At 41.7% G+C, this 25766-nt stretch overlaps 1 protein-coding gene across 2 annotated transcripts in view; it reads left to right on the top strand.

Annotated features, from left to right (window-relative positions):
* LOC124721136 (UV excision repair protein RAD23 homolog A-like) overlaps positions 1 to 15962 on the top strand; it is a 157890-nt gene extending 141928 nt beyond the window's left edge. For both annotated transcript variants that reach the window (XM_047245952.1, XM_047245951.1), the window contains 2 exons: positions 5759 to 5886; positions 15599 to 15962. In XM_047245952.1, the coding sequence (XP_047101908.1) occupies positions 5759 to 5886; positions 15599 to 15709 (239 nt within the window). In that variant the 3' untranslated portion in view covers positions 15710 to 15962. The remainder of the gene's footprint in view (positions 1 to 5758; positions 5887 to 15598) is intronic.
* Positions 15963 to 25766: the final 9804 nt, after the last annotated feature.

Here is a 25766-nt window from a genome sequence, read left to right as displayed (position 1 = left end):
TCTCTTTTTTTATGAAGATGTAAATTTTTTCTACTGTAGTTAAAGTTTAGATTTTTAAAATTGAACAATAACATCATCATATTTTGATCACAATGTAAGTATATTATTATTTTACTGATGTGATTTTGACTGTTGAAAATTGAATAACTATTTTGAAAGGCATAAGATCTTTTTTATTTTGTCATGAAGAAACTTTGCTAGATTGTGAAAATTATATTCATACTTTTTATGTATGTAGAGACTAGTAAAGTCTCTAAAATTGTGTCATTTCATTTATACTATTAGAAATTGGATGAATCTTATTACCCTTTTTGTGGACTTTAAACTGAGAACGTAACTTTGGAAGTTCAGGGTTCATGTTAATCAGCCGTCTTTTATGAAACAGTCTCAGTAGAAATTTAGTATCATTAATTTTGGACCTAATTTCTCTTTGCCAAACTTGAGTGAGTCCTCATGTAGCTAAATAAGTATTGTTTTTCTCAAAAAAAAGAGGGGGGGGGGGGCGGGATTCATTACATACTCGTCTTTGCCTGCAACAATTGTCTTTATCAGATTTCCTTATTAATGCATGATTCTCTTTAAGCTTTATGTTAATGTTCTTAATTTTTTATCACAATTAACTGTACTTTGAAAATTGGCTAAATGTTTGCTTACAATATTGCACACATTATGAGCTTTACTGGTCTGGAAAGACCTTTCCATTTTTATGTTCTTGAGACCAGTTTTTTTTCCTACAGTCAAATTTTATATAACATTTTAATCAGATAAATTAGGCCTTCATTATACTTTCAACCTTTCCAATATGGAAACAGGAGTATGTAACAAAAACTTAACAGTTTTTTGAGGAAAACATTATTTTCAAGCTGCATGAGGACCCCACTCCAGTTTTGCAAAGAGAAATTAGATCTGTTATTAATTATGCAAAAAATTTCTACTCAGACCATTTCATAAAAGGTACCTGATTAACATGAACTTTCAACCTACAAAGTTATGTTCTCAGTTTAAAGTCCACAAAAATGATCATCAAACTTACCATTCAATTTCCAACAGTCAAAATCGCATTAAGAAAATAAAATGCTTACATTTTGATCAAAATGCCCAGCTGTTATCATTCTGTTTTAAAAATCTTTACATGAACATACCTGTGAAAATACACTTAAGCTGTAGTAGGGAAAAAATTACATCTTCAGAAAAAAGAGATTTCTGATGAGCAGATTACTGACTTCATGAATTTAATTCAAATTGTGGTGAAATATAACTATTTTGAATTCAACAGACAATTGTATCAGCAATCCAATGGTCATACATTGGGTATTCCGTTTGCTGGTATTCTTGCAAACATATTCATAAATTCCTTAGAAGAAAAATTTTGTAAGAATTTTTCAGCAGCGACTGTAGGTATTCTTTTGTACACCAAATATGTAGATGACATTTTGGTTATTTACAGAGGGCCTAATAAAGACACTGATCATCTCTTCTAAATCTTTAATGAACTTCACAAAAAATTTACTTTCACATATGTGCTCAAAAATTAATTATATCAGTTATTATTTAGATCTAATATCAACGATAGTTGATAACAGAATTTCTTTCAATATTTTTCCTAAAGAAACCTGCACCGATCAAATAATACTGTCCTGTTCAACATACCCTCATTTTCACAAAAAAATCTTTCTTCATTCTGCCATCCATTGAGCTGTTTCCACTCCTGTAGCTGATGAAAATCCCAATGCTGAGATAATTTGATTAGAAGTCTCACAGTCAAAATGGCTAGGAACCAACCATAGTGGACAATATTTTTAAAAATAACAGACGGAATGAAGCACCTGTATCTTAAAGGATCGAGCTTCTCCTCCAAAACAAATATGATTGCAGAGTATATTTTCTATAAAATAGTTTTAAAAATAATCTTATTTGTATTCTGAAACAAGTGCATTCTCGCTTACAAGGCTCAGGTTTCTACAAAATTAGCTGTGACACACGTCCAGCCATTTCATGGGACAGACAGAATGAGCAATAATTGTTAGATTTCAAGAATATCTCTTGGGAAGAAAAGGTACAAATATGACTCACCTTTACTGATGATTTATTAATTACAGGCCACAGGCCTAAAGAAGTTCATGATTTCAGTCTACTACACAAGAAAAGAAAGGCTTCAGATGTAATATCTTTGAAGAATTAGAAACATTCAAACACCTTTCTCTTAAAGCCAGTTTCATTCTGAATGACCAGTTGTCACTACGTAATAAAGATTTCTTTAATGGTACAAAGCCCTTACTTTGAAATGCTTAAAATTGACACCTCATTTTCCTCAGAATAGCCTCTAAAATCTCGTCTTCCTCTTTTCTTTTCGTTATTACTTTGTAATTTGTTTTCATACAAAATGTATAGAATATTTGGTATGACATTGTCCTGTAGTAAAAAAATAAAATAAATTTAAAAAATTGTAATGCTGGCTGTCGATGTATGAGATGAACCCTTATATGCTGTTTCAAATATTGTTCTTAATGTAAGCACTTGATTTCTTCAACTGTTAATAGGTGGCACGACTTGTTTCGTGTACACACTGCGGCAACTTCGACCTGTGAGCCTCTTAGACTGATGTCATCTCCAGTGCCTGTTTCCTCCAACAACCTTCAGCGTTGCACAGTGTACTATGTCATGTAGCTATAATGTTTACTGACAAGTGCCACTGTTATGTCAGTTCCAATGCTTGTAATTTGTGTATGGTTTTAAATGTGATTTTTAACGTATTTTATATGATGAAGGCATTTTCCTCATAAAACACGAGTATAGCCAACCTCGTAAATTTGTTTGGTATTATAACCATCTGTTCTTGGTTCTAATCTGTACTAACAGTTTTGTAATCATTTATAGGTAATAGTTTTTGGGTTTTCTTGTGAAGACACCCATAGTTAGTATTGAAACCAGATTAAGTAAAATATTTTGGCAACTGATTGGCTGTATTATACGAATCATATTTGTGGAATTGTGTATCTTTGCTCGTTTCTTGAACGTAAAATTGTTACTCAAAGTTAAGACATAAAGGAATTATTGACATTAGCTGCCAGTGGGCATTGATAAATCAATTGGGAAAGTTGAAAATTTGTGCTAGACCAGGATTCGAACTCGGGTCTCCTGCTTACTAGACAGAGGCACTGAACACTGCACCATCCGGATATGGAAGTGCACAGACTACACTAGCACTCCGAAATTCTCAACTTAACCGCACACTACTGACATAGTGCCCTCGCCCATTATCCTCACTACTTACAACATTTAGCCAATTCCCATGAGTTAAAGCATGGTGAGCAGCTGCTCTGAAGTGATCATTGGCCGCAATATCAAAACAGTGTCTGTTTATTCGGGAATGTCGATAAGAACCAACACATCGTATGTAATCAGAATTACTTCCGTGAGGTTCTTGCTCAATTCCGGGAGAAAATAGAAAAAACTACCCAAATTGTCAAAGAACAGGTCATGGGTTCTGCATCAAAGACAATGCACCAGCTCATAGCCCATTGTCTGTTAAGAGGTTTCTAATAAAGTACAGCATCTCAGTGTTAGACCACTCACCTTATTCGCCTGGCCTAGCACCATGTGACTATTATCTAGTCCCCCAGGGCAAATCTACATTAAAAGGAACAAGATTTCTGTCTGTTGAAGCAGTGGAAGAGGGAGGACCTCACAGAGGAAGATTTGCGTCAGTGTGTCCATCAGTGAAAAATCTGCATGGAGTGCTATATGTATAGAGGAGGGGAATATATTGAGGGTCAGAGTAACTAAGTATTCATGTTCGTGATAAAATGTTTTACAGCAACAGTCACATTATTTTATAGCCACGCCTTGTATTTTACACCCTGTCCAATAAGGATTTTTTCCAGAGTAAAAATCGCGTTGGGTCTGGATCTTTGACTTCATTATCTTCAGGAATTCCATGTGAAAACACACACGCCTCAGATTCGTCGTCATGTCAGAAGAAATTGCTTAGTTCGAATCAGTTTCATCACCTGAATTGCAGATGTATGTATCATTGGGAACCGAGTACAGCATCTGCAAGCAACTTGTAACATTTTCGTGAAGCCGTATTGCTGTAAAACTTTATTTCCTTCTGAGAGATTCTCTAGTAAGGCAGAAACCAGTAGTAACTGTTGCAAAAAATATAGTGTGAATTGAACAAAACTTAGTGAAAAAAGTGATAGGGGCAGAAAAAAGGATATGTTATGTGTGGGTGGGATCCAAACAGAAAATTTTTGTGTTACTTCACCTTGGCACAGCAATAAAGCACACTGCTTATTTGAGTGTTCTGACATAATTGTAAACTTTCTATGACATTTTAAGTTTCAATGCCAACTTGGTGTGCAAAATATTACAAATTAAAAAGTGTGTTGGTTCCGACAGAGGTTAAGGGATAAACTTTCAATTGTTTTTAAAGCCGTCTCGTGCTGATTTCTGAGTCTGTTTCCTGAGACTGTTCTTCCTTTTTGCAAATCATCGCTAAGGACGTATTATCTAGTTACCACCTATATTAGGTTCTGATCTCATTTAAAAGATACTAATGAGTGGTTTGGATTAGAAGTTTGTCATTGTGTCCTGGATTTCATGAAAATTGTATGTAGTACTTCACGTGGTCATTTTAGTGTATTAAGTTTATTCTCAACTAGCTGATAAGAGTTTCAGTGCCCTGTTAATGCTATTGTTGAATGACTAAACAACTCCTGTATTGGCATGCAGAACGAAAATAAAGGAAAAGGAAATCGGTAGACTATATTAGTCTAAATTTTAAATTGTATTTCTTATGTGGTGACACAGTTTACAAAGAGAACAATGTCTACACCATAAGGAAATTGAGTCTCTTCATTAGTGTTGTAACTAGACCAGGGTAACGTGTTTTGTTGTGGTAATAGCTGTGGTGGTGACCAAATAATTGCTTCATCAGTTTTGTTAATATTCATTATTAAAACACATTGCTGTTTGTGACACATTGTTATTTGACAGTAAAACTACCACTGTACATTCTTCTTGCTCATAATATGTGGTTTGAATAGCAAGTAGTCTCTTTGCATTCATCATCCTAACAAGTATGGTTTCAGGACACACATTAAGATTTTGATAAAATCTGCAAGTATGAAAACTCCAGGATTTTGTAGTTCTTTCCCTTTGTTTCCTAATTCTTGGGAGCACAACATAATTTTGATATATAGTTCTTTGTAAAATTTAAATAGTGGAATAAAGCACCATTGTGCATGAATAAAATGTACCACCTTATCACTGTGAATTTGAAAGAATTTTTCATTTAAGTCTACAAGTGTTATTTACAAGGTGTTGGTATGTAGTACGATATAAAATTACACTCTAAGGCTGGTAGTAACTTCATTTTATTTTGAATTAGATATCACTGTGAAGAATATCCAAGATGTAGGTTTGTGTGCTTGCAGTTTAAAAATGATACAGCAAACTGTTAACAGCAATTACAATGTCACATACAAGTCAATGATTGAGTAAATAATGGCTTTGCAGACACTATGATCTCTATGATGTTAAATGTGTGTAAACATTTAAGGATAGATTTGAAACAAAAACTTTTTCTAGATCTAATACTTTAAAGATTGAAGATTTTTCAAGTTTTGAACTAAATTATTTCAGTAATTTACCTACATTAATTACAATTTAGAGGATGTTGTGTGGCAACATACACTAAACATCACACCTTTGTATTGTGTTGTGAGTAATTATGTGAAATGTATGCTGTTCTTAGGACCAGTATCAACTCCTGGAACTGATAGTACTCGTGAATCTTCTGCTCGTGCTGCTTCCGATGAGGGAGGCTTGTTTTCACCTGGCCCAATACAAATCACCCAGCAGGATCGTGAGGCAATTGATAGGGTAAGATATCTCTCTCTCTCTCTCTCTCTCTCTCTCTCTCTCTCTCTCTCTCTCTCTCTCTCTCTCTCTCTGTGTGTGTGTGTGTGTGTGTGTGTGTGTGTGTGTGTGTGTGTGTGTGTGAGAGAGAGAGAGAGTGAGATCAGGTGGAGAAGGTCTCATAGATCTCTGTAACAAGTACACCTTGGTCCTAAAATCAACAGTTGTCAAACATCTGTTGAGGAACACCATATCATGTAGTTATAGAATGTTCAGGTATTGAGAGGAACCAATATAGACTTTGTAGACTCTTTGACTCTCACTGGTCAAGACAAACCTGCAACCCTTAACGAGAGCACCAAATCCTCAAAGTAGCTTAAGATTCCCAGGTTCAACACTGTGACTTCACAATGAAGATTGTGATTTTCACAGTACACTGAGGAAAAATGCTTTGGAAGAAGAATGGCCTTCCTTACAAAAGGCTCTACTAGATGTTGTCTAAGAAACTATCCCCACTTTATTCAACAAAGGTATGATCAGGCTGTAGAAGAAATGTTTGAAGCCTGAGTCAGGTGGAACCACTGTAAGAATAAATCCAATCTTGAGGCCCTCACCAAGCAAAGAACAACACTATCTGCAGAGCGAAGAGAAATTACTACACAACCGGCAGAAGAAAACTTACAGAGAAACAACTCAGGAGACCTGCACAAGGAACCCAAGAAGCAGACAACCCAGTATACAGCTCCTACCATATTTCTCCATGGGCCAGATTGAATGCTGCAGCTGAACAACAGGGACTGCACCAACATCCTTGCAGACAGTTTCCAGAAGCTCCTCTGCACAGGATAAGCTAAAGAGAAACTTAATCTTTCCTGACCCTTCCACTAGGAACCCTGCTCTTCAACCACCACAAATGCACAAGCAAAGGATATCACGAGGAGTTTCAAGAACAACAAGGCCTCAGGTGAAGATTGCGTAGTATCAGAGATGTGGAAACACTCAAATGAACAGTCATGTAGAATGTCCAATAATACAGGACATGGGGACGACAGAGACTTTACTAGAAGGATGGATGACTGCTGTGTTTAACCCACTGCACAAGAATGGAAGCAAGACAAACCTTAAGAATTACAGGAGTGTGCCTTATTACAGGTCACCCACAAGACCCTCTCTGCAGCCCTGCTAACTAGGATCACCACCCAGTTAGGCCAACAATAGGTGAATAGTAGGCTAGCTTCTGCATCAAGGGATCCTGTGCAGAACAGATACAAAATTTTAATACAGTGAAATCTCTTTATAACGTTCCTCCATATAATGTTTTCCTCTATATTACGTCCGTTTTTTTCGGTCCGGTCTAAAAGCCCATATAAACAATGTTAAATTTTCCTCTTGACTGCGTTTCCTCTATATTACAATTTCCTCCATGTAACGCACATATTTTTGGAACCCTGGCCAGTTATTTACCTCTTTATGACGTTTAAGTGACTGGATGTAGACACATCGTTTTCTGTTCTGTGGATTCACAGTTTGCACCGGCTCTTAAAGCCCGCGCTCAGCGTGTTTCATATGTCAATGGCAGAACCCGGTCACATGACATGTGACGCACATTCTGCTTGCAATCTTTTTGGTGCCATTTCAGTTAATGATTTGTATTCATAGCGTGTTGTGTGAGCTGAGCAGCAAACAGTTTGTGTGTCTCATGAGTGTGTCTTCGCTATAACTTTTTTTTCAGCAGTGGACATGAGTGAAAAGTGGAAGAACATTTCTCTGGAAGAGAAGGTTTGTTATGTCGCGTGGAGCTAGCGAAGCAATTTGAATTGGCCCGCTCAACACTCAACACTACTATGAAAAACAGATTGTCAATAATGGAAGGGTTTGAGAATTGTGGAAATTCGAAATGGAGGAAGTTTTATTGACTTGGTTTCAGCAAGCATGTGCTGCAAACATTCCTATAAACTGAACTATTCTGAAGGAGAAGGAGCTTCAAATATCACTGCAGTTAGGAATGGAAAATTTTAAGGCGTCCAATGATAAATTTTGACAGTGTCGAGGCATTGTATACAAAGCAGAATGTGGAGAAAGTAAAAGTGTGGACGAACCAACTGTAACTCAGGGGATGCAGACTCTCCCTAATCTGATACGTGGCTACAAACTGCAAGACATTTATAAAGCTGACGAAACCGGCATGTTCTTCAATTTAATGCTGGATAAGACATTTACTTTTCGTGGGGAAAATTGCCATGGCGGTAAGAAGAGCAAGGAACATCTTACCACTTTGTTGTGTACAAACGCCGATGGCAGTGAAAAACTGAAACCTTTGGTTATCAGGAAGCCAAAAAATCAGAGGTGCTTCAAAAACATTTCCACATTTCCATGCAAATATACAAACAATGCCAAGGCATGGATGATGAGTGATATATTTTTACGTTTTCTCAGAGAATTTGATGCCAAAATGAGGAGTGCTGCTGTTTGTGGATAGATGTGTGACACATGCACCAGATGTATCCTTTCTGAGAAATGTGAAAGTAATTTTCCTGCCACCCAACTGCACCAGCCACCTGCAACCTATGGACTTGGGAATAATACACACCCTTAAGGTTAAATATAGTACAGCCCTTGTAAAATAACGCCTTGAATTTGATGGACCAAAGAAAACTGGGTTGCCAGCAGAGCTCACAACTGAAGCTGAATATTTTACAGGCAATGAATTTAATTATGTACTTGTGGAGGGAAGTCGGTGCTGAAACTATTAAAAACTGTTGCACAAAAGTGGATTCTGTGAGAATGAGATGGCATCTCCTGTGGAAGATGTTGCAAGTGATTTGCAAGAGTTTCAGGAATTAATAGGGAGTGATTCTGACACTTTTGAGGGACTTTGTGGCTGTGGATGATAACATGGCAACCACAGGAGTACGAAGTATTGAGGAGCTGACTGCAGAGAGAAGCTTGAAGAATAGTAGTGGTAGTGAAAGTGACAGTGACAAGGAAGATATCCCTGTGCCCTCATATACTAAGGCAGCTGAAGCCTTTGAAACATTCAGGAGATATGTGATGGCCCATAGACTTGAGGACAGAACGAGCAAGAAATGATTGTCATAGAGTCAAGGAGAAATAGAAAACAAACATGCTTATTTGAATATTTAAAAAAAAATCATAGGCATGTGATTTTCAGATTGCACAGGTTGCTAGAGTTTTGTGCAAATTTAAGTTCAATTTCATAATTTAATTTTTAAAGTAATTTTTTTGTAACTAATTCTTTATAATTCGTACCACTTAACTGTGTTCTTATATAATATGTGCAGTATATCATAAACAAAATTTGGCTCATATTCTGTTATATACCAACTTCAGCTATGAGAGCCAAGTTAGAAGCCCCTAGTAGAGTTTTAGAAGGGATAAGAAGCTCTTTTCTCCATACTGTGGAAAGTTAGTCCTGATGAGAAGACCCTCAGAGTAGTCCAATCCAACCTGAAGAATACAAGATCCAAGTTAAAGTTCAGAGGTGGGCTATCCGAGAGGCTTCCTCATCAGAACAGGAGTCAGACCAAGTGATGGTGGTCTCCCCTGCATTCTCTTCAAGTATGCCCTAGAGAATATTACCAGAGAACACAATGCTAGACTAAAGCTTGGGTACAAGGAAGATAAGTCATGTACCATGTGTAGCTTTTGAGGTTGACCTCATCTTACTAGCAAACAAGATTGGAGGAGGCTACTTGCAACCTACAGAGCTTTTACAATGTAGCTATTAAGACCGGCTGAAAAATCAACATCCAGAATACTGAATTCATGATTGACATCAAGGAATCCCCTTCTAGAATTCCAAGACAAGACAACACCATATGAAATGTACTTGCAGTCAAGTACCTAAGAGAGTGGATCTCTGCAAACCAGAATGAAAACCTAGCCATAGAGACCAGATGTACCAAATTTCATAGGGCTTACCACTCCTCCCGCAGTATCTACTTATCCATGTGTGTGTCCAAGAACCTTGGAGTTCAAGAAGAGGAAGATCTTGAGGAGGATACTAGGACCTGTAAGAGAAGGGGAAGGCACCTACAGAATCTGGCATTGTGAGTTGTTTAAACACAAGGATGGCACAATCATGTGTATGGAAAAGGCAACTGGCCTTCTGTGGACGCTTGACCCTCATGAATCCTGAAAGGCTCACCACAAGGGTCTTCACAGTGAGCAGTAGAGGGAAAGTCTCCAAGAGCAAGTTAATTGCATTGGTAAAATCTGATCTGGAACGACTGGAGAACCTATTGTAGAAAACACAGGACCAAATGTGGTTCTGGCAACCCAACTGATGAAGATTTCCCAAAGCCCTTCACCAGAATGAAAACCAAAGGGACCAAATTTTGGGGGGTGGGTGGGGAGAGCTGGTTCACAAACAAAAAGTGTAGGAGTACTGAAAGAAGAAAAGAATAAAACTTTATCAAGGAGCAGATACGAGCCCTGTGATAATCAGTAGGCCCAGATAGTGAAGAAGAAGAAGAAGATAATGATCAAGATGAAGTAGTTAAGGATAGTACTGCGTTAAATTGCTCTGGTTGTTTCTCTGCTTTGCTACTCCATAACTGTTGGTCATCTGATACAGTATCATGAAACTGTCCATTTCTCCTGTTTGTTCTTAAGATACCTGTCCTGCTTTTTATTTTATAAATGTGACTTAATGATAGAATGCACTGCTTCTACATTTCTTGAGCATTTCCCAATGTTTTGCAATGTTTTCGCCTTGCCAATTCAAGATTCACCTCTGTTGCATCTTTGAGTAGTTTTTGCTGTTTATAACACACTTTTGTAAAATTACCTTGTTTGGTATCGGATTAAAGCAAATAGAAATTTTCCTGCTCTTTCATGGAAGGTCAGTTCTGATCCCTGTCTCCCCCCACCCCTTGCACCCAATCTATATTGTTGTGGATTATTTACTGTCTGTAGTTTTCAGTGTTCTTTACTGTCTTTTGTTAGTTACAGTAAAATCTAGTTGAGGCATGAAGCAAGAAACTTGTTGTAACAAAAAAAATATTTCAACTAATCAACAAAAGAAGGAAGTACAAACATTCAGAGAAAAATAGGAATAAAGCTACATGAGTAACTTAGGAAAGAAATAGATAGGACGTGCAGGGGAGCTAAAGCGAAATGTTGCAGAAAAAAAGTGAAGAAATAAAAAAAAAGTCATCGGTGTGACAAATTCAGCACACAGAAAAGTCAAAAGTAAGTTTTAACAGCAAGGGTGTTAACATTTAAGTGTTAGAGGAATTACATTGTTAAAAAGGAAAGAGCAGTTTGATGTAAAGAGTGCATTTGAAGATCTCTACGAGAGGAAGAGGATGATGTGATGGAAGAGAAAACAGGACTCAATATGGAAGACATTGGGGATCCAGTATTTGAATTAGAATTGTAAAGAGCTTTGGAAGACATCAGATAAGTTAAAATGGAAGGCATTGGTAACATTCCTTAGGAATTAAAGGTGGTTTGTAGACACTATGTGACAGGAGATATACTATCAGACTTACAGAAAAATATCATCTGCACAATCACAAAGATAGCAATAACAGGTGAGTGTGGAAACTATTGCACAATCAGCTTAACAGCTCGTGCTTCAAAGTTACTGACAAGAAATATATACAGTAGAATGGAAAAGAAAATTGAGGATCTCTTGGGTGACAGTCAGTCTGGCTTTAAGAAATGTAAAGGCACAAGAGAGGAAGTTCTGGCATTGCATTTGATAATGCAGGCAAGACATAAGAAAAATTGAGACATGTTTATAGGATTTGTGGACCTAGAAAAATCATTTGACAACGAAAAATGGTGCAAGGTGTTCAAAATGGGGAGGGATATGTAATATGCAGGATGCACAAAAACCAAGAGGGAATAATAAGAATGGAAAATTGTAAATGAAGTGCTGAGTTTAAAAATGGTGTTGGACAGGGATGCAGTCTTCAGCCACTACTGTGCAGTCTGTACATCAAAGAAGCAATGACTGAACTAAAAGAAAAGTTCAGAAGTGGGATTAGAGTCAGGGTGCAAAGATGTGGTTGGTAAGATATACTTGTCACATTGCGTCTCAGTGAAAGTGAAGATGAATTACAGGACCTGGTGAACAGCCTAATGAGTACAGAATATGGATTGAGAGTAAACTGAAGAAAACTAAAGTAAAATAGGAGCAACAGAAATGAGATTAGCAAAAAACGTAACATCAAAATTGCTGACTAAGATCATCTGTTAACAACAAGGAATAACTTCAATGGTTCTAGAGGGAGTTGGGAGCGGAAGATGGTAAAAACTGAACAGGAAGACAGAGATTGGAATATATGCAACAAATAACTGAAGATGTCAGGTGTAGGTGCTACTCAAAAATGAAGAGGTGACGCAGGGTAGTAGGTTGTGAATGGCTACATCAGACCAATCAGATGGCTGACTACCAATAAAAGGACACTCTGGAAAGGACTAGGTGCCTAATTTCCTCTACCTTGTCCACCATACACTCTACCTTCACCCCCACCCACGATTCTCTAGCTAGAGCTCACACTTTCTGCCTTGTGCCCCCAGCCCCTGCTGTGGGCCCCCATCGTAAATGTTGCTCACCCCCCTTCTCCCAAAAATCTTCTACCTTTCCTCTCCCCCACAATCCTCTGCGTAGCCCCTCCATGTCCTTTACATTACACCCCCCCCCCCCCCACACACACACACACACACACACATCCTCTACTATGCCCCCCCCCCTTTCCATGCCCTCCACCTTGCCCCCCCCCTTTCCGTGCCGTCCACCTTGGCGCCCCCTTTCCGTGCCGTCCACCTTGGCGCCCCCTTTCCGTGCCGTCCACCTTGGCGCCCCCTTTCCGTGCCGTCCACCTTGGCGCCCCCTTTCCGTGCCGTCCACCTTGGCGCCCCCTTTCCGTGCCGTCCACCTTGGCGCCCCCTTTCCGTGCCGTCCACCTTGGCGCCCCCTTTCCGTGCCGTCCACCTTGGCGCCCCCTTTCCGTGCCTTCCACCTTGGCGCCCCCTTTCCGTGCCGTCCACCTTGGCGCCCCCTTTCCGTGCCGTCCACCTTGGCGCCCCCTTTCCGTGCCGTCCACCTTGGCGCCCCCTTTCCGTGCCGTCCACCTTGGCGCCCCCTTTCCGTGCCGTCCACCTTGGCCCCCCCTTTCCGTGCCGTCCACCTTGGCCCCCCCTTTCCGTGCCGTCCACCTTGGCCCCCCCTTTCCGTGCCGTCCACCTTGGCCCCCCCTTTCCGTGCCGTCCACCTTGGCCCCCCCTTTCCGTGCCGTCCACCTTGGCCCCCCCTTCCCGTGCCGTCCACCTTGGCCCCCCCTTCCCGTGCCGTCCACCTTGGCCCCCCCTTCCCGTGCCGTCCACCTTGGCCCCCCCTTCCCGTGCCGTCCACCTTGGCCCCCCCTTCCCGTGCCGTCCACCTTGGCCCCCCCTTCCCGTGCCGTCCACCTTGGCCCCCCCTTTCCGTGCCGTCCACCTTGGCCCCCCCTTTCCGTGCCGTCCACCTTGGCCCCCCCCTTTCCGTGCCGTCCACCTTGGCCCCCCCTTTCCGTGCCGTCCACCTTGGCCCCCCCTTTCCGTGCCGTCCACCTGCCCCCCCCCCTTTCCGTGCCGTCCACCTGCCCCCCCCCTTTCTGTGCCGTCCACCTGCCCCCCCCCCTTTCCGTGCCGTCCACCTGCCCCCCCCCCCTTTCCGTGCCGTCCACCTGCCCCCCCCCCTTTCCGTGCCGTCCACCTGGCCCCCCCGCCCCCTTTCCGTGCCGTCCACCTGGCCCCCCCGCCCCCTTTCCGTGCCGTCCACCTGGCCCCCCCGCCCCCTTTCCGTGCCGTCCACCTGGCCCCCCCGCCCCCTTTCCGTGTCGTCCACCTTGCCCCCCCGCCCCCTTTCCGTGCCGTCCACCTTGCCCCCCCGCCCCCTTTCCGTGCCGTCCACCTTGCCCCCCCGCCCCCTTTCCGTGCCGTCCACCTTGCCCCCCCGCCCCCTTTCCGTGCCGTCCACCTTGCCCCCCCGCCCCCTTTCCGTGCCGTCCACCTTGCCCCCCCGCCCCCTTTCCGTGCCGTCCACCTTGCCCCCCCGCCCCCTTTCCGTGCCGTCCACCTTGCCCCCCCCCCGCCCCCTTTCCGTGCCGTCCACCTTGCCCCCCCCGCCCCCTTTCCGTGCCGTCCACCTTGCCCCCCCCGCCCCCTTTCCGTGCCGTCCACCTTGCCCCCCCGCCCCCTTTCCGTGCCGTCCACCTTGCCCCCCGCCCCCTTTCCGTGCCGTCCACCTTGCCCCCCGCCCCCTTTCCGTGCCGTCCACCTTGGCCCCGCCCCCTTTCCGTGCCGTCCACCTTGGCCCCGCCCCCTTTCCGTGCCGTCCACCTTGGCCCCGCCCCCTTTCCGTGCCGTCCACCTTGGCCCCGCCCCCTTTCCGTGCCGTCCACCTTGGCCCCCCCCCCTTTCCGTGCCGTCCACCTTGCCCCCCCCCCCTTTCCGTGCCGTCCACCTTGGCCCCCCCCCCCTTTCCGTGCCGTCCACCTTGGCCCCCCCCCTTTCCGTGCCGTCCACCTTGGCCCCCCCCCTTTCCGTGCCGTCCACCTTGGCCCCCCCCCTTTCCGTGCCGTCCACCTTGGCCCCCCCCCTTTCCGTGCCGTCCACCTTGGCCCCCCCCCTTTCCGTGCCGTCCACCTTGGCCCCCCCCCCCATTTCCGTGCCCCCCACCCTTTTTTGATCGTCCCATTCTATACCTCACCCTTCCACCTATGCCCGCTCTTTCTCTACTTTCCCCCAAGCTCTATCTCCATCTCACCCTGCCCCTCCCTCTGCATCCTCCACCCTGCTCTCTGCCTCCCCTTTCTGTGCCCTCCACCTTGGCCCCCCCTTTCCATGCCCTCCACCTTGGTCCCCATTCCATGACCTCTCCTTGCCCCATTCCAGGTGAAATGTCTTCCGCCTCCTCCACCCTGCCTTCTGCCTCTCCCCCTGCAGCTGTCAATCTGCACCTGTCCCTCTAATTCCCCCTTGCCATCTGCCTCTGCCGGTGTGTACCTCCTCCCATGTCTACCTCCCACTCCCTGTCCTAGTATTCTACTTCCTCTTCCACAGTCGTCTGCCTCCCCAATCCATGTCCTCTACCCTGCTGCATCAACCCATCCCCAACCCATGTTCCCCTTCCTTACTATGCCCACCCCACCTGCAATCCATGTCCTCTTCCTTACTGCTACCACCCCACCTGCAATCCATATCATCTACCCCGGCTACAGTTCACTCCTACGCCCTGCTCCCCCCCCCCCCCCCCTCTCTCTCTCTCTCTCTCTCTCTCTCTCTCTCTCTCTCTCTCTCTCTCTCTCTCTCTCTCTCTCTCTCTCTATTTCTGTCTGTGTGTGTGTGTGTGTGTGTGTGTGTGTGTGTGTGTGTGTGTGTGTGTGTGTGTGTGTGTGTGGTGTTAAATATTTACTTCACTGAAATTCTTCATTACAGGAATCATCAGTTGTAAAAAGACCTCTTCTTTAATCCACATCATTATGGCCTTCTTTATAGCATGCATTGCAGGATGTAAAGGATTTCTTAAATGAATAATGCTAGTGTTCTTGTATTTTTATAATTGTTTCAGTGTTTATGCAAACTTAAATTGCACGTTATTGAATGTAAATTTCATTGATACAGCTTTAGAGCCCAAAATGACATTGGGCACACATTAATGGTGCATTTAATTTTTTGATCTGGACTGTCTAGTTGAAATTACAATTGCAATTTGTTTCAGTTGAAAGCCCTGGGATTTCCTGAGCATCTTGTTATACAGGCATATTTTGCCTGTGAGAAGAATGAAAATTTGGCAGCAAATTTCTTGCTTTCGCAGAATTTAGATGACTGAATTTTCAGTGTCAGGCCTTGTTCAAAAGAGAATATTTATTCTATTATACAATAATACATGCTCCAAACAAGTTAATTAAATTATTTAATGTAAGTTTTTCACTTTGCTGATGGAAAGTTGTTAGTCATGTTTAATGTTAAAAAAAAAATGTTTTCAGTTTGTGTTAGTTAAACTCCATTCCAGTATTTGCAATGTCAGATGGAATGAGATGTTCTTTTGTGGAGACTGATTGATTAAAGCATTTTGCAGTTCACTTTTGTTATATTTATTTGAATTAACAGGTGTTGTCATTTAGCAATTACCTTATACCTTTTTTTTTTTTTACTCCTGTGAGCCACTTTTAAATTTAGTGTGTGTCGAGTAGGCAGTCCGACAGGGTTTTGACAACCGTAACTAGAGAAATTTAAGTATATAGGTAGAAACTGGCAGGCTAGTACTTGAGGCATCTGAGAGAGAGATGACAGTCCGTATGTAGTTTCAGCATGCTTGTACATTTCCAAATATACTAACATTCCTATCAGTATTTGAAACTCTCATGATATCCTTGCCCAGAACTTCCTCACAGTCACAATTTTGTATTTTCCATCAGACCCTTAGGATTTTCTAAATCTTGACACTCCAATATCAGTTTCATCAAAATTGAGTTAATTGTTCCAGTGTAGTAATACTATTCTTATTGAATAATTTTAAGTAGGTGATATTAATGTGCATTGACATTTTTTGCAACAACGACAGTTGTTTCCAAGCCAGTCTTCCAAATTTAGAAGTTCTGTATGAGGAATCGGAGAGGCAGTGTTACTGAAAATTTATTGCCTGTCTGTCTTGAAGATAAAGAGTGCATAATCTTTTCATTGGTGGTGAATGGAGGTGGACACTTAGGTTTGCTTCTAGTGGATTTGGGTGGGTGGGGGGGGGAGTGGATTGGGGTAGGTAATTTACAGTACTTTTGCAAAACTTCTTGTCCTACTCACATTTGTAATTTTTTTTAATTAGCTCAATTATGTGGCCTCCTGTCAGTGTCTGCAATGTTAGACCGTAATTTCTGTAGGAACTGACATAATTGGATGTCCTTATGCTACTGCACAGCTGATGACAACTGCCCACTACTCAACTTTTTGCTAGTGGTGCAAAATTTCCATTGGATATCCCACATCACACTTAGATTGATTCCTGCAGCTTTGATCTCAACTATGAATGGTAAATATAGCCCAGAATTTTCTGAATGTAATTTGTGTGTAATTTTTTTAACTGTAACAGACAATGTAGGAAACAATCTTGTATGTTACGCTACTGCATGTGTTGTAAATTGCATGAAAATCCTTGAATGTTAAATGTGCTTTCCTTGGTTTAAGTTATGCAGATTTTCAGGGCATCGAAGACTTTCAAATATGTATTGCCTTAATTTGTGGTGACATCCATTTTACAATGTCCCATCTTGTAAATTCCCTCCTTTATCCCCATCTTTACGTACAGTAGTGGCAAATTCTGAACTGAATTCATCACGGACGTCAGTGTACTTTAATATTTTGAAGAAAAGTTGACATCAATTAAGAAAAAAGTGAGTATTTTGTTGGTAAGGTATAATTGTAGAGTGTTTAAATTTTTGATAAATGTCAACAATCCAGAACAGAAAATCCATATTGTGTGTTACTACACAGTATAAGAAAAGTTTAATTGTAGGACTGAAGGGACAATGGGTAACTACAGGCAATGCAAGTCTCATAGTTTAAGTAAAGATTTTTTTGTTATGCAGTTTGTGTGGTGTATGGTTATCGGTGTGCAGTAACATTTACAAAGAGAATGTTTGCGTCTCATCTCACAAATCGAAAATACTGACAAACATTTAAAAATGACTTGATTAATTCCACATGCTAAATTGTTCCTCATCCATGCTGAAACCTACTGAATAGTTATGGTAACCATATGAAATAATTATACATACTCTGTGAATTTACATAGGCATATACAGGGTGATCCATGAAGATATGCAAATATTTTAGTATGTTATTCTACAAGTAAAACTAAAGAAAAAAGTTCATGTAAACATAGGTCCACAAATGTTTAGTTACGGAGTTACAGCTAATAAAAGATTTTGCCTGAAATTTAGCACCTTCGCTAATGTGAAGCCATCACAAAACTGTAAGAGGTTAAACTAAAGTGCGATTTCCATTTATTTTGTTGTTAGGTGAATCTAATAAAACATGCCCCAAACGTGTATCTGCAGTAGTTTTCCAGAACATCCAGAGGAGGACAAAGTCAATAAACATAAGACGCATTATGAATGCAATAGACAAAATTAAGAACAACCCTGCAAAACTGAAACGAGCAACAAAATCTGTTCATACACGTGCAGCTCAATGCATTGAACTCAGTGGAGACATTTTTGAACATTTATTGTGAACGTATTGTGAAATTGTATGTACACTGAATAACTTCCTTAACACTGGGCTTTGTTTTTTTCCTGTTCAACATGAATTCACGTGTGCTATGGTATTAATAAAAGCAGTTTATCTGACACATCCATACAGTTAACGTTATTATCATCATTTTTCCAAAATTAAATTCTCTACAACATCTATTGAAAACTTTGTGCAATTGTCTGGAATTTAAAAAACAAATTGGGCCAAGTAGTTAACAAATTAAAAATCTTATGAAATCACTTCTTAGCTTATCTGGATGTTCTGGAAAAGTATTGCAGATACACGTCCGGGACATGTTTTATTAGATTCACCAGATCAATAACAACAAAATAAATAGAAATCGTGCTTTACTTTAACCTTATACAGTTTTGCGATGGCTTCATATTAGTGAAGACGCTAAATTTCAGGCAAAATCTTTTATTAGCCATAATTCTGTAACTAAATAGTTGCAGACCTATGTTTATATGAACTTTCTTCTTGAGTTTTACTTTTTAAAATAACATATTAAAATATTTGTATATCTTCGTGAATCACCCTGTATAACCAGTTTTTCAGTTTCTCCTGTATGAGCACAATTAAAAAATTCAGTGGAACATGTAACACCACTCGGAATTTCATCAACTATTTAAATTTCAAAACTTCCTGGCAGATTAAAACTGTGTGCCAGACCAGGACTCAAATTTGGGTCCTTAGCCTTTTGCAACAGGTGCTCTACCAGTTGAGCCACCAGGACGATTTGTGACCCATCCTCGCAGTGTAACTTTTACCAGTACCTCATCTCCTACATTCCGAACTTTACAGAAGTTTTTGTGCGTAACTTGTTGGACTTGCACTCCTGGTGGAAGTTAGACTGTGAGGAAGGGTCATGAGTCGTGCTTGGGTAGCTCAGTTAGGAGACCGCTTGCCTGCAAAAGGCAAAGATCCCTGGTTTGTGTCCTGGTCCGGCACACAGTTGTAATCTCCCAGGAAGTTTCGTACTCTTCTGCAGAGTAAAAATTCACTCTATTTCAATTTCTGTTGCATTCAGTTATATTACCTGCAACTAACTTACTGTTGTGCTTGATCACAAATGAAGCACAGTTTCTCACTTTAACTGTAGAAGAAAGAGCGAAGATTGTAACTTCTGTCGCCTTATGTTAGTGTTTTGTTTCTGTGTATCTGACTGCAAAAGTAGCTGTATATTCGCCAGTCTTTGCCAGGCAGGAATTTGGTAAACTCAAAGATTCCAAGCCAGTCCTCTTTAACCATGACACACAAATTCTAGGTGGAACTGTAGACTGAAACTGTTGCTGTGCCTTTGTGTCAGGTGGAGTGGGTGCGAGGGGCCATGGAGTGGAATGTACAGGATTTTATAACTTGGTTAATGCTGGAATGATTAATTCACAGATTAATTAACATTATTAATAACTGCAACAAAATTCTGAGTTTATGTAAAAAAAATTAGTCATAGATATTCCATACAAGTAATAGACTAAGTAATATCTACAGTGAAAAAGTGTTTGAACTGAGCTATTAGAGGAAGGTCATGGATTGTGTCTGGATAGTGCCATAGTCAGACCATTATTAACAGAAAGCAAGGATGTGTGTTCGACTCCTGGTGTGGTGCATAATTTTATTTGCCAGGAAGTTTCAACTTAAATTGCTGGTTTTCTTACAATGAAAAAACAAAAATAATCAAATGAAGAAAATATCTACAAATAAATTGGAGTGGCACAACGTCTCGAAGTGGACAGCTTTAATGCATCTTTCCATTCTCTGCTTACGGTCCTGGTGGTGCGAACACAGACTGATGTTAGCGTCCGTATAGTTGTAGTGCCTGACTGAATGGGAAATTTGTTATTTCACATCAGTGAATCATACATAATACAGATTTGTCTTCAATTAAGTAGCATTCCTGTTGAAACACAGGAAAACATTTTTGTTGTTTATTTTGGTATCTTCTTAGCTGTCAGCTTATTCCTTGAATGGATGTGTAAACATTCTGGGTTATTACATGATGATGCTCTCCACACTCGACATAATTGTGAATCTACAGCATAGTGAAGTTGTTGTGACAGTTGAAAATTTGAGGCAGACTGGGACTTGAACCCAGATTTCGGACTTTACATGTGAATGTTCTGCAAGTATAATGGTCTCATCACAGATAGTTTCAGGATTAGGCAATGCAACACCTGTAACAAAATCACTTTATTATGTTATAACTAGCAGTGGAACATATGAGGCTGCTTACTTTGTCAAATCTTGTCTCCTCTGTAATGGCTCTCATGTTAAGGAAACATTCATCGCCATCTACAGCTACAGCATACCCAAAGAGCCACCTAACCGTGTGCAGCGGAGGGTACTTTTGGTAACACTGACTGATGTCATTGTGTGTCCCCTTTTTCCCTGTCCCAGTCATGAATGGAGTGTGGGGAGAATGCTTGTCGGTATGCCTCTGTACTAATTCGAATTTTCATGTCATTGCCATTTCGCGGTGTGTGTGGGAGGGAGTAATATCTTGTCCAACTCTTCTCAGAAATTGCTCTCTCAAAATTTCAATAGTAAACCTTTCCACAATGCACAAAGTGTCCCTTGTAACATCTGTCACTGTAGCCTGTTGAGTATCTCTAAAACACTCCCGCTGACCATACAACACCCTTTGTCAGCTCTTCTCTTCCTCTCCTATCAGTCCTATCCTGTGATGATCTCGGGTTGATGAGCAGGACTGAGGAATTGGTTGAACAAGCACCTTGTAAGCCACTTCCTTCATGGATGAGTTACATTTCCTTAAGATTCTTCCTATGAACCTCTGGCATCTCCTTTTCCCACTGTTTGTTCATGTGGTCATTCCACTTAATGTCCCTCTGGATAGTTACTCCTAGATATCTTACAGTATATACTGTTTCCAGCAATTTGTCATCAATATCATAGTTGTACAGTAGCGGATTTCTTTTCCTAGGTATTGCAGCACCATTCATCAGTCCTCTGTAGGTCAATCTGTAAATTTATACTGTCTTTTGCTGTTACTACTTTCTTACAGACAACCCCATCATCTGTGAGCAGTCCTACAGAGCTTCTAATGCTTTCTGTTAGGTCATTATATAAATTGTAAACAGTAAAGGTCATATCATTCTTCCTTGGAGTACTTCGGAAATTACTTTTACATCTATTGATTTTGTTCCATTTACAGTGATGTGTTGAGTTTCATCTGCATGGAAGTCTAGAATCCAGTCACAAATCTGCTCTGTTACTTGGTAAGCTCATATTTTTTTCACTAAATGGCAGTGTGTGTCAGTGTAAAAAGGCTTCCTGAAGTCGAGGAACATGGCGCCACCCTGAACACAGTTGTCTTCAGTCGTGGAGGAACAGAGTGAGCTGCGTTTCACACAATCTCTGTTTGTGGAATCTGTTGATTTTTATAGTGGAGATTTTCAGTCTCCAAACTGAAGTGCCTAGAACCGCCGGCCGGCAATATGGTCATCAGCCCAGAAGAGACGCTGCACGTGATGTGCTGTTAGCAAAGGCACTCACATCTGTTGCTTGCTGCCGTAGCGCATTAATGCCAGAATTTGCCACACTGTCTTAACGGATATGTTTGTTGTACATCCCACATTGGTTTCTGTAGTTATTTCACGCAACGTTACTTGTCTGTTAGCCCTGACAACACTACCCAAACACCACTGGTCTCAGTTGTTAAGTGAAGGCCGTCAATTACTGCATTGTACACGTTGAGAGGTAATGCATGGAATTTGGTGTTCTTGGCACACTCCTGACATAGTGGATCTTTGAATACTGAATTCCCTAATGACTTCTGAAATGGAATTTCCCATGCATCTAGCTCCAACTACCATTCCATGTTCAGTCTATTAATTCCCTTTGTGCAGCCATATCATGTCGGAAACCTGTTCACATGAATCACGTGAGTACAAATGACAGCTCTGTCAATGCACTGCTCTTTTATGCCTTGTGTACAGGACAGAACTGCTATCTATATATGTACATATCACTATCCCAAGACTGTCACCCCAGTATATGTACATACATACGTACAGGGTGTTTCAAAAATGACTGGTATATTTGAAACGGCAATAAAAACTAAACGAGCAGCGATAGAAATACACCGTTTGTTGCAATATGCTTGGGACAACAGTACATTTTCTGGCGGACAAACTTTCAACAACAGATGGCGCTGCAAGTGATGTGAAAGATATAGAAGACAACGCAGTCTGTGGGTGCGCCATTCTGTACGTCGTCTTTCTGCTGTAAGCGTGTGCTGTTCACAACGTGCAAGTGTGCTGTAGACAATATGGTGTATTCCTTAGAACAGAGGATTTTTCTGGTGTTGGAATTCCACCGCCTAGAACACAGTGTTGTTGCAACAAGACGAAGTTTTCAATGGACGTTTAATGTAACCAAAGGACCGAAAAGCGATACAATAAAGGATCTGTTTGAAAAATTTCGACGGACTGGGAACGTGCTGGAAAGGTAGGGCGACTGCGTACGGCAACCACAGAGGGCAACGCGCAGCTAGTGCAGCAGGTGATCCAACAGCGGCCTCGGGTTTCCGTTCGCCGTGTTGCAGCTGCGGTCCAAATGACGCCAACGTCCACGTATCGTCTCATGCGCCAGAGTTTACACCTCTATCCATACAAAATTCAAACGCGGCAACCCCTCAACGCCGCTACCATTGCTGCACGAGAGACATTCACTAACAATATAGTGCACAGGATTGATGACGGCGATATGCATGTGGGCAGCATTTGGTTTACTGACGAAGCTTATTTTTACCTGGACGGCTTCGTCAATAAACAGAACTGGCGCATATGGGGAACCGAAAAGCCCCATGTTGCAGTCCCATCGTCCCTGCATCCTCAAAAAGTACTGGTATGGGCCGCCATTTCGTCCAAAGGAATCATTGGCCCATTTTTCAGATCCGAAACGATTACTGCATCACGCTATCTGGACATTCTTCGTGAATTTGTGGCGGTACAAACTGCCTTAGACAACACTGCGAACACCTCGTGGTTTATGCAAGATGGTGCCCGGCCACATCGCACAGCCGACGTCTTTAATTTCCTGAATGAATATTTCGATGATCGTGTGATTGCTTTGGGCTATCCGAAACATACAGGAGGCGGCGTGGATTGGCCTCCCTATTCGCCAGACATGAATCCCTGTGACTTCTTTTTGTGGGGACACTTGCAAGACCAGGTGTACCGCCAGAATCCAGAAACAATTGAACAGCTGAAGCAGTACATCTCATCTGCATGTGAAGCCATTCCGCCAGACACGTTGTCAAAGGTTTCGGGTAATTTCATTCAGAGACTGCGCTATATTATTGCTACGCATGGTGGATATGTGGAAAATATCGTACTATAGAGTTTCCCAGACCACAGCGCCATCTGTTGTTGAAAATTGTAACTACTGTAATTTCGAAAGTTTGTCTGCCTGAAAATGTGCTGTTGTCCCAAGCATATTGCAACAAACGGTGTATTTCTATCGCTGCTCGTTTAGTTTTTATTGCCGTTTCAAATATACCGGTCATTTTTGAAACACCCTGTACATACATACATACATACATATAATGAGTAGCAAAAACATATGACCACGTGCATGTTGGTCTGCCTCTGGAATGCAGTACATAGCAAGTATGTGGCACCAGATTTCTACTGCAGGTGACACAATTCCTATAAATTATAGAATGGTGAGTGTTGGGCACAGAGGTGCTTTTTGATGGTGTCCCATACACATTCCATCAGCTTCAGATCATATGAATTTAGTGGTAAAGACATCAATGGAAATTCACTGTCATGCTCCTCGAACCACTGTAGCATGTTTCTGGCATTGTGAGGGAGGTCCTGCTGGAAGACATCATTGCTGTTGAGAAAGACATCAAGCATGAAGCAATGCAAGTGGTGCAATAATTCTCATATGGTCCACAGCTGTCTTGATGCCTTTGATTACTACCAGGTCCTTGGGAGCCCAGGAGAATATCCCTGATGGCATAATACTGCCTCTTCAGTATGAAGGTTTATCCAAAGATGATCATTGGCCTGGTGTAACAAGAAACGGGATTCATCCCACCAGGCATCACATTTTGATTTATCCATCCTCCAGTCTATGATCTCATACCTACTGCAACCATAATTAATGGTGCCATTTGGAAATATGAGATCAAGTAGAGGTGATCAATTGTGAACCCCCATATACATCAGTGTGGGCTGAATGGTGCACTTTGAAACATCAGTATTTAACTACGTTATTAGATCTGCCACAGACTGCTGCCTATCCTGCTTTACAGACGTAGTCCCCTTCATCTGTCTCACTGTAATGGTAATCACAGACTGTATTCTCCTTGAAATGCTTGGCTTCCTGTACCCCTGCTCACCAGAAGCACCTTCCTGGTGCCTAGTGGCACTATATCATATGAATTAAGCCTTAGCAGTTTTGCTCACAGTTCTGTAGAACAGTTTGTCTCTTAAGGTGGATGAAGCTTGCAACTGCAATGAACTGGTGGTGATTGAGTTTGCCTCATATGCTTCACCTCCTTTAACGTCCTTGCACACATCAGTCTGCGGCTGCATTGTAAACAAATCGCAGCACATGTCAACAGCTTGGTCTGCAAGGCTGTGACCTAGTACTTGCACTGCTGTTACATTTCTAACTTATGCTTAAACTCCTCAACAGATTTCGCCTTGTCAGCCCAATCAATAACTTTACGAACCCGTCTCCTCTTTCCTTTCCTTCACTCACCCTGCTTCTGAAGAAATATGTGCATCCGTATTGTTTCTTCCACAACATCTGCAATACTACTATCAGCATCAAAAGCTTCCTTTGCATTCCTGGCAGTTTGTATATCATAATCATCAGCAGTTCCACAACACAAAAATTCATTGGCAGTTCCCTGTACAGGTGGCCCAGGGTCGAGTGGGCTAAATACTTCAGCACTTTACACTCATTCTGTCTCACACTACAGCTACTTCAGACTCCACAATTCCATATAGCAAAGCTGATACTTTTATGTTACTCTGCAACCATGCACATCATCATTACCCTCTTCATTAATTATCTTCATGTTCCCACTCATGAGCTTGTCCCACCAGGCATCAAATTCTGCCCTATTCCCCACAGGAATGACAGGCTTAACTACTTAAGTGGTTGTAAGATCTACTGCAGGGACAGTTAAACTAGACACCGGTCTCTCCCCTTCAGCAGCTTGTAATCCCTTCTCAACTCTCTCCTCTGTCCACTATCTTTCCCTCTTTCCCATCCTCTCCAAAATCTTTGTTCCTCATCTCCTGAGACATGTTTTCAATCCACCTGTTGTCAAATCTTTTCTGCCTCTCCTCTGTATACTCTGGAGTAACTCTATTGCAAAAAATCTCCATCCAGCTCCTCCTCCTTCATCTGATCTGTTCCTAATTTCTTAGACAATTTTATATTGTCAGTTCATAGCTTATGTACTTTTACTTTCCAATACCTCCTCTCTGATACCCACTTGCCATCTTGAAAAACCTGCTCCCAGTGGTACTGACCATGACATTATTACCTCTTTATCAGTTACACAAACACAAATGACAAAAACACTTAAACATACTACTATCCCAAAATTTTTCACCACTTCATGTGCTTACTTACCGAGCCACATCCCTGGCTCA

This window comes from Schistocerca piceifrons, chromosome X, assembly GCF_021461385.2.
Source record: "Schistocerca piceifrons isolate TAMUIC-IGC-003096 chromosome X, iqSchPice1.1, whole genome shotgun sequence".
Classification (NCBI taxonomy): Eukaryota; Metazoa; Arthropoda; class Insecta; order Orthoptera; family Acrididae; genus Schistocerca; species Schistocerca piceifrons.
The sequence above is the reverse complement of the archived record's forward strand: the minus strand, read 5'-3'. Positions and strand labels throughout refer to the sequence as shown.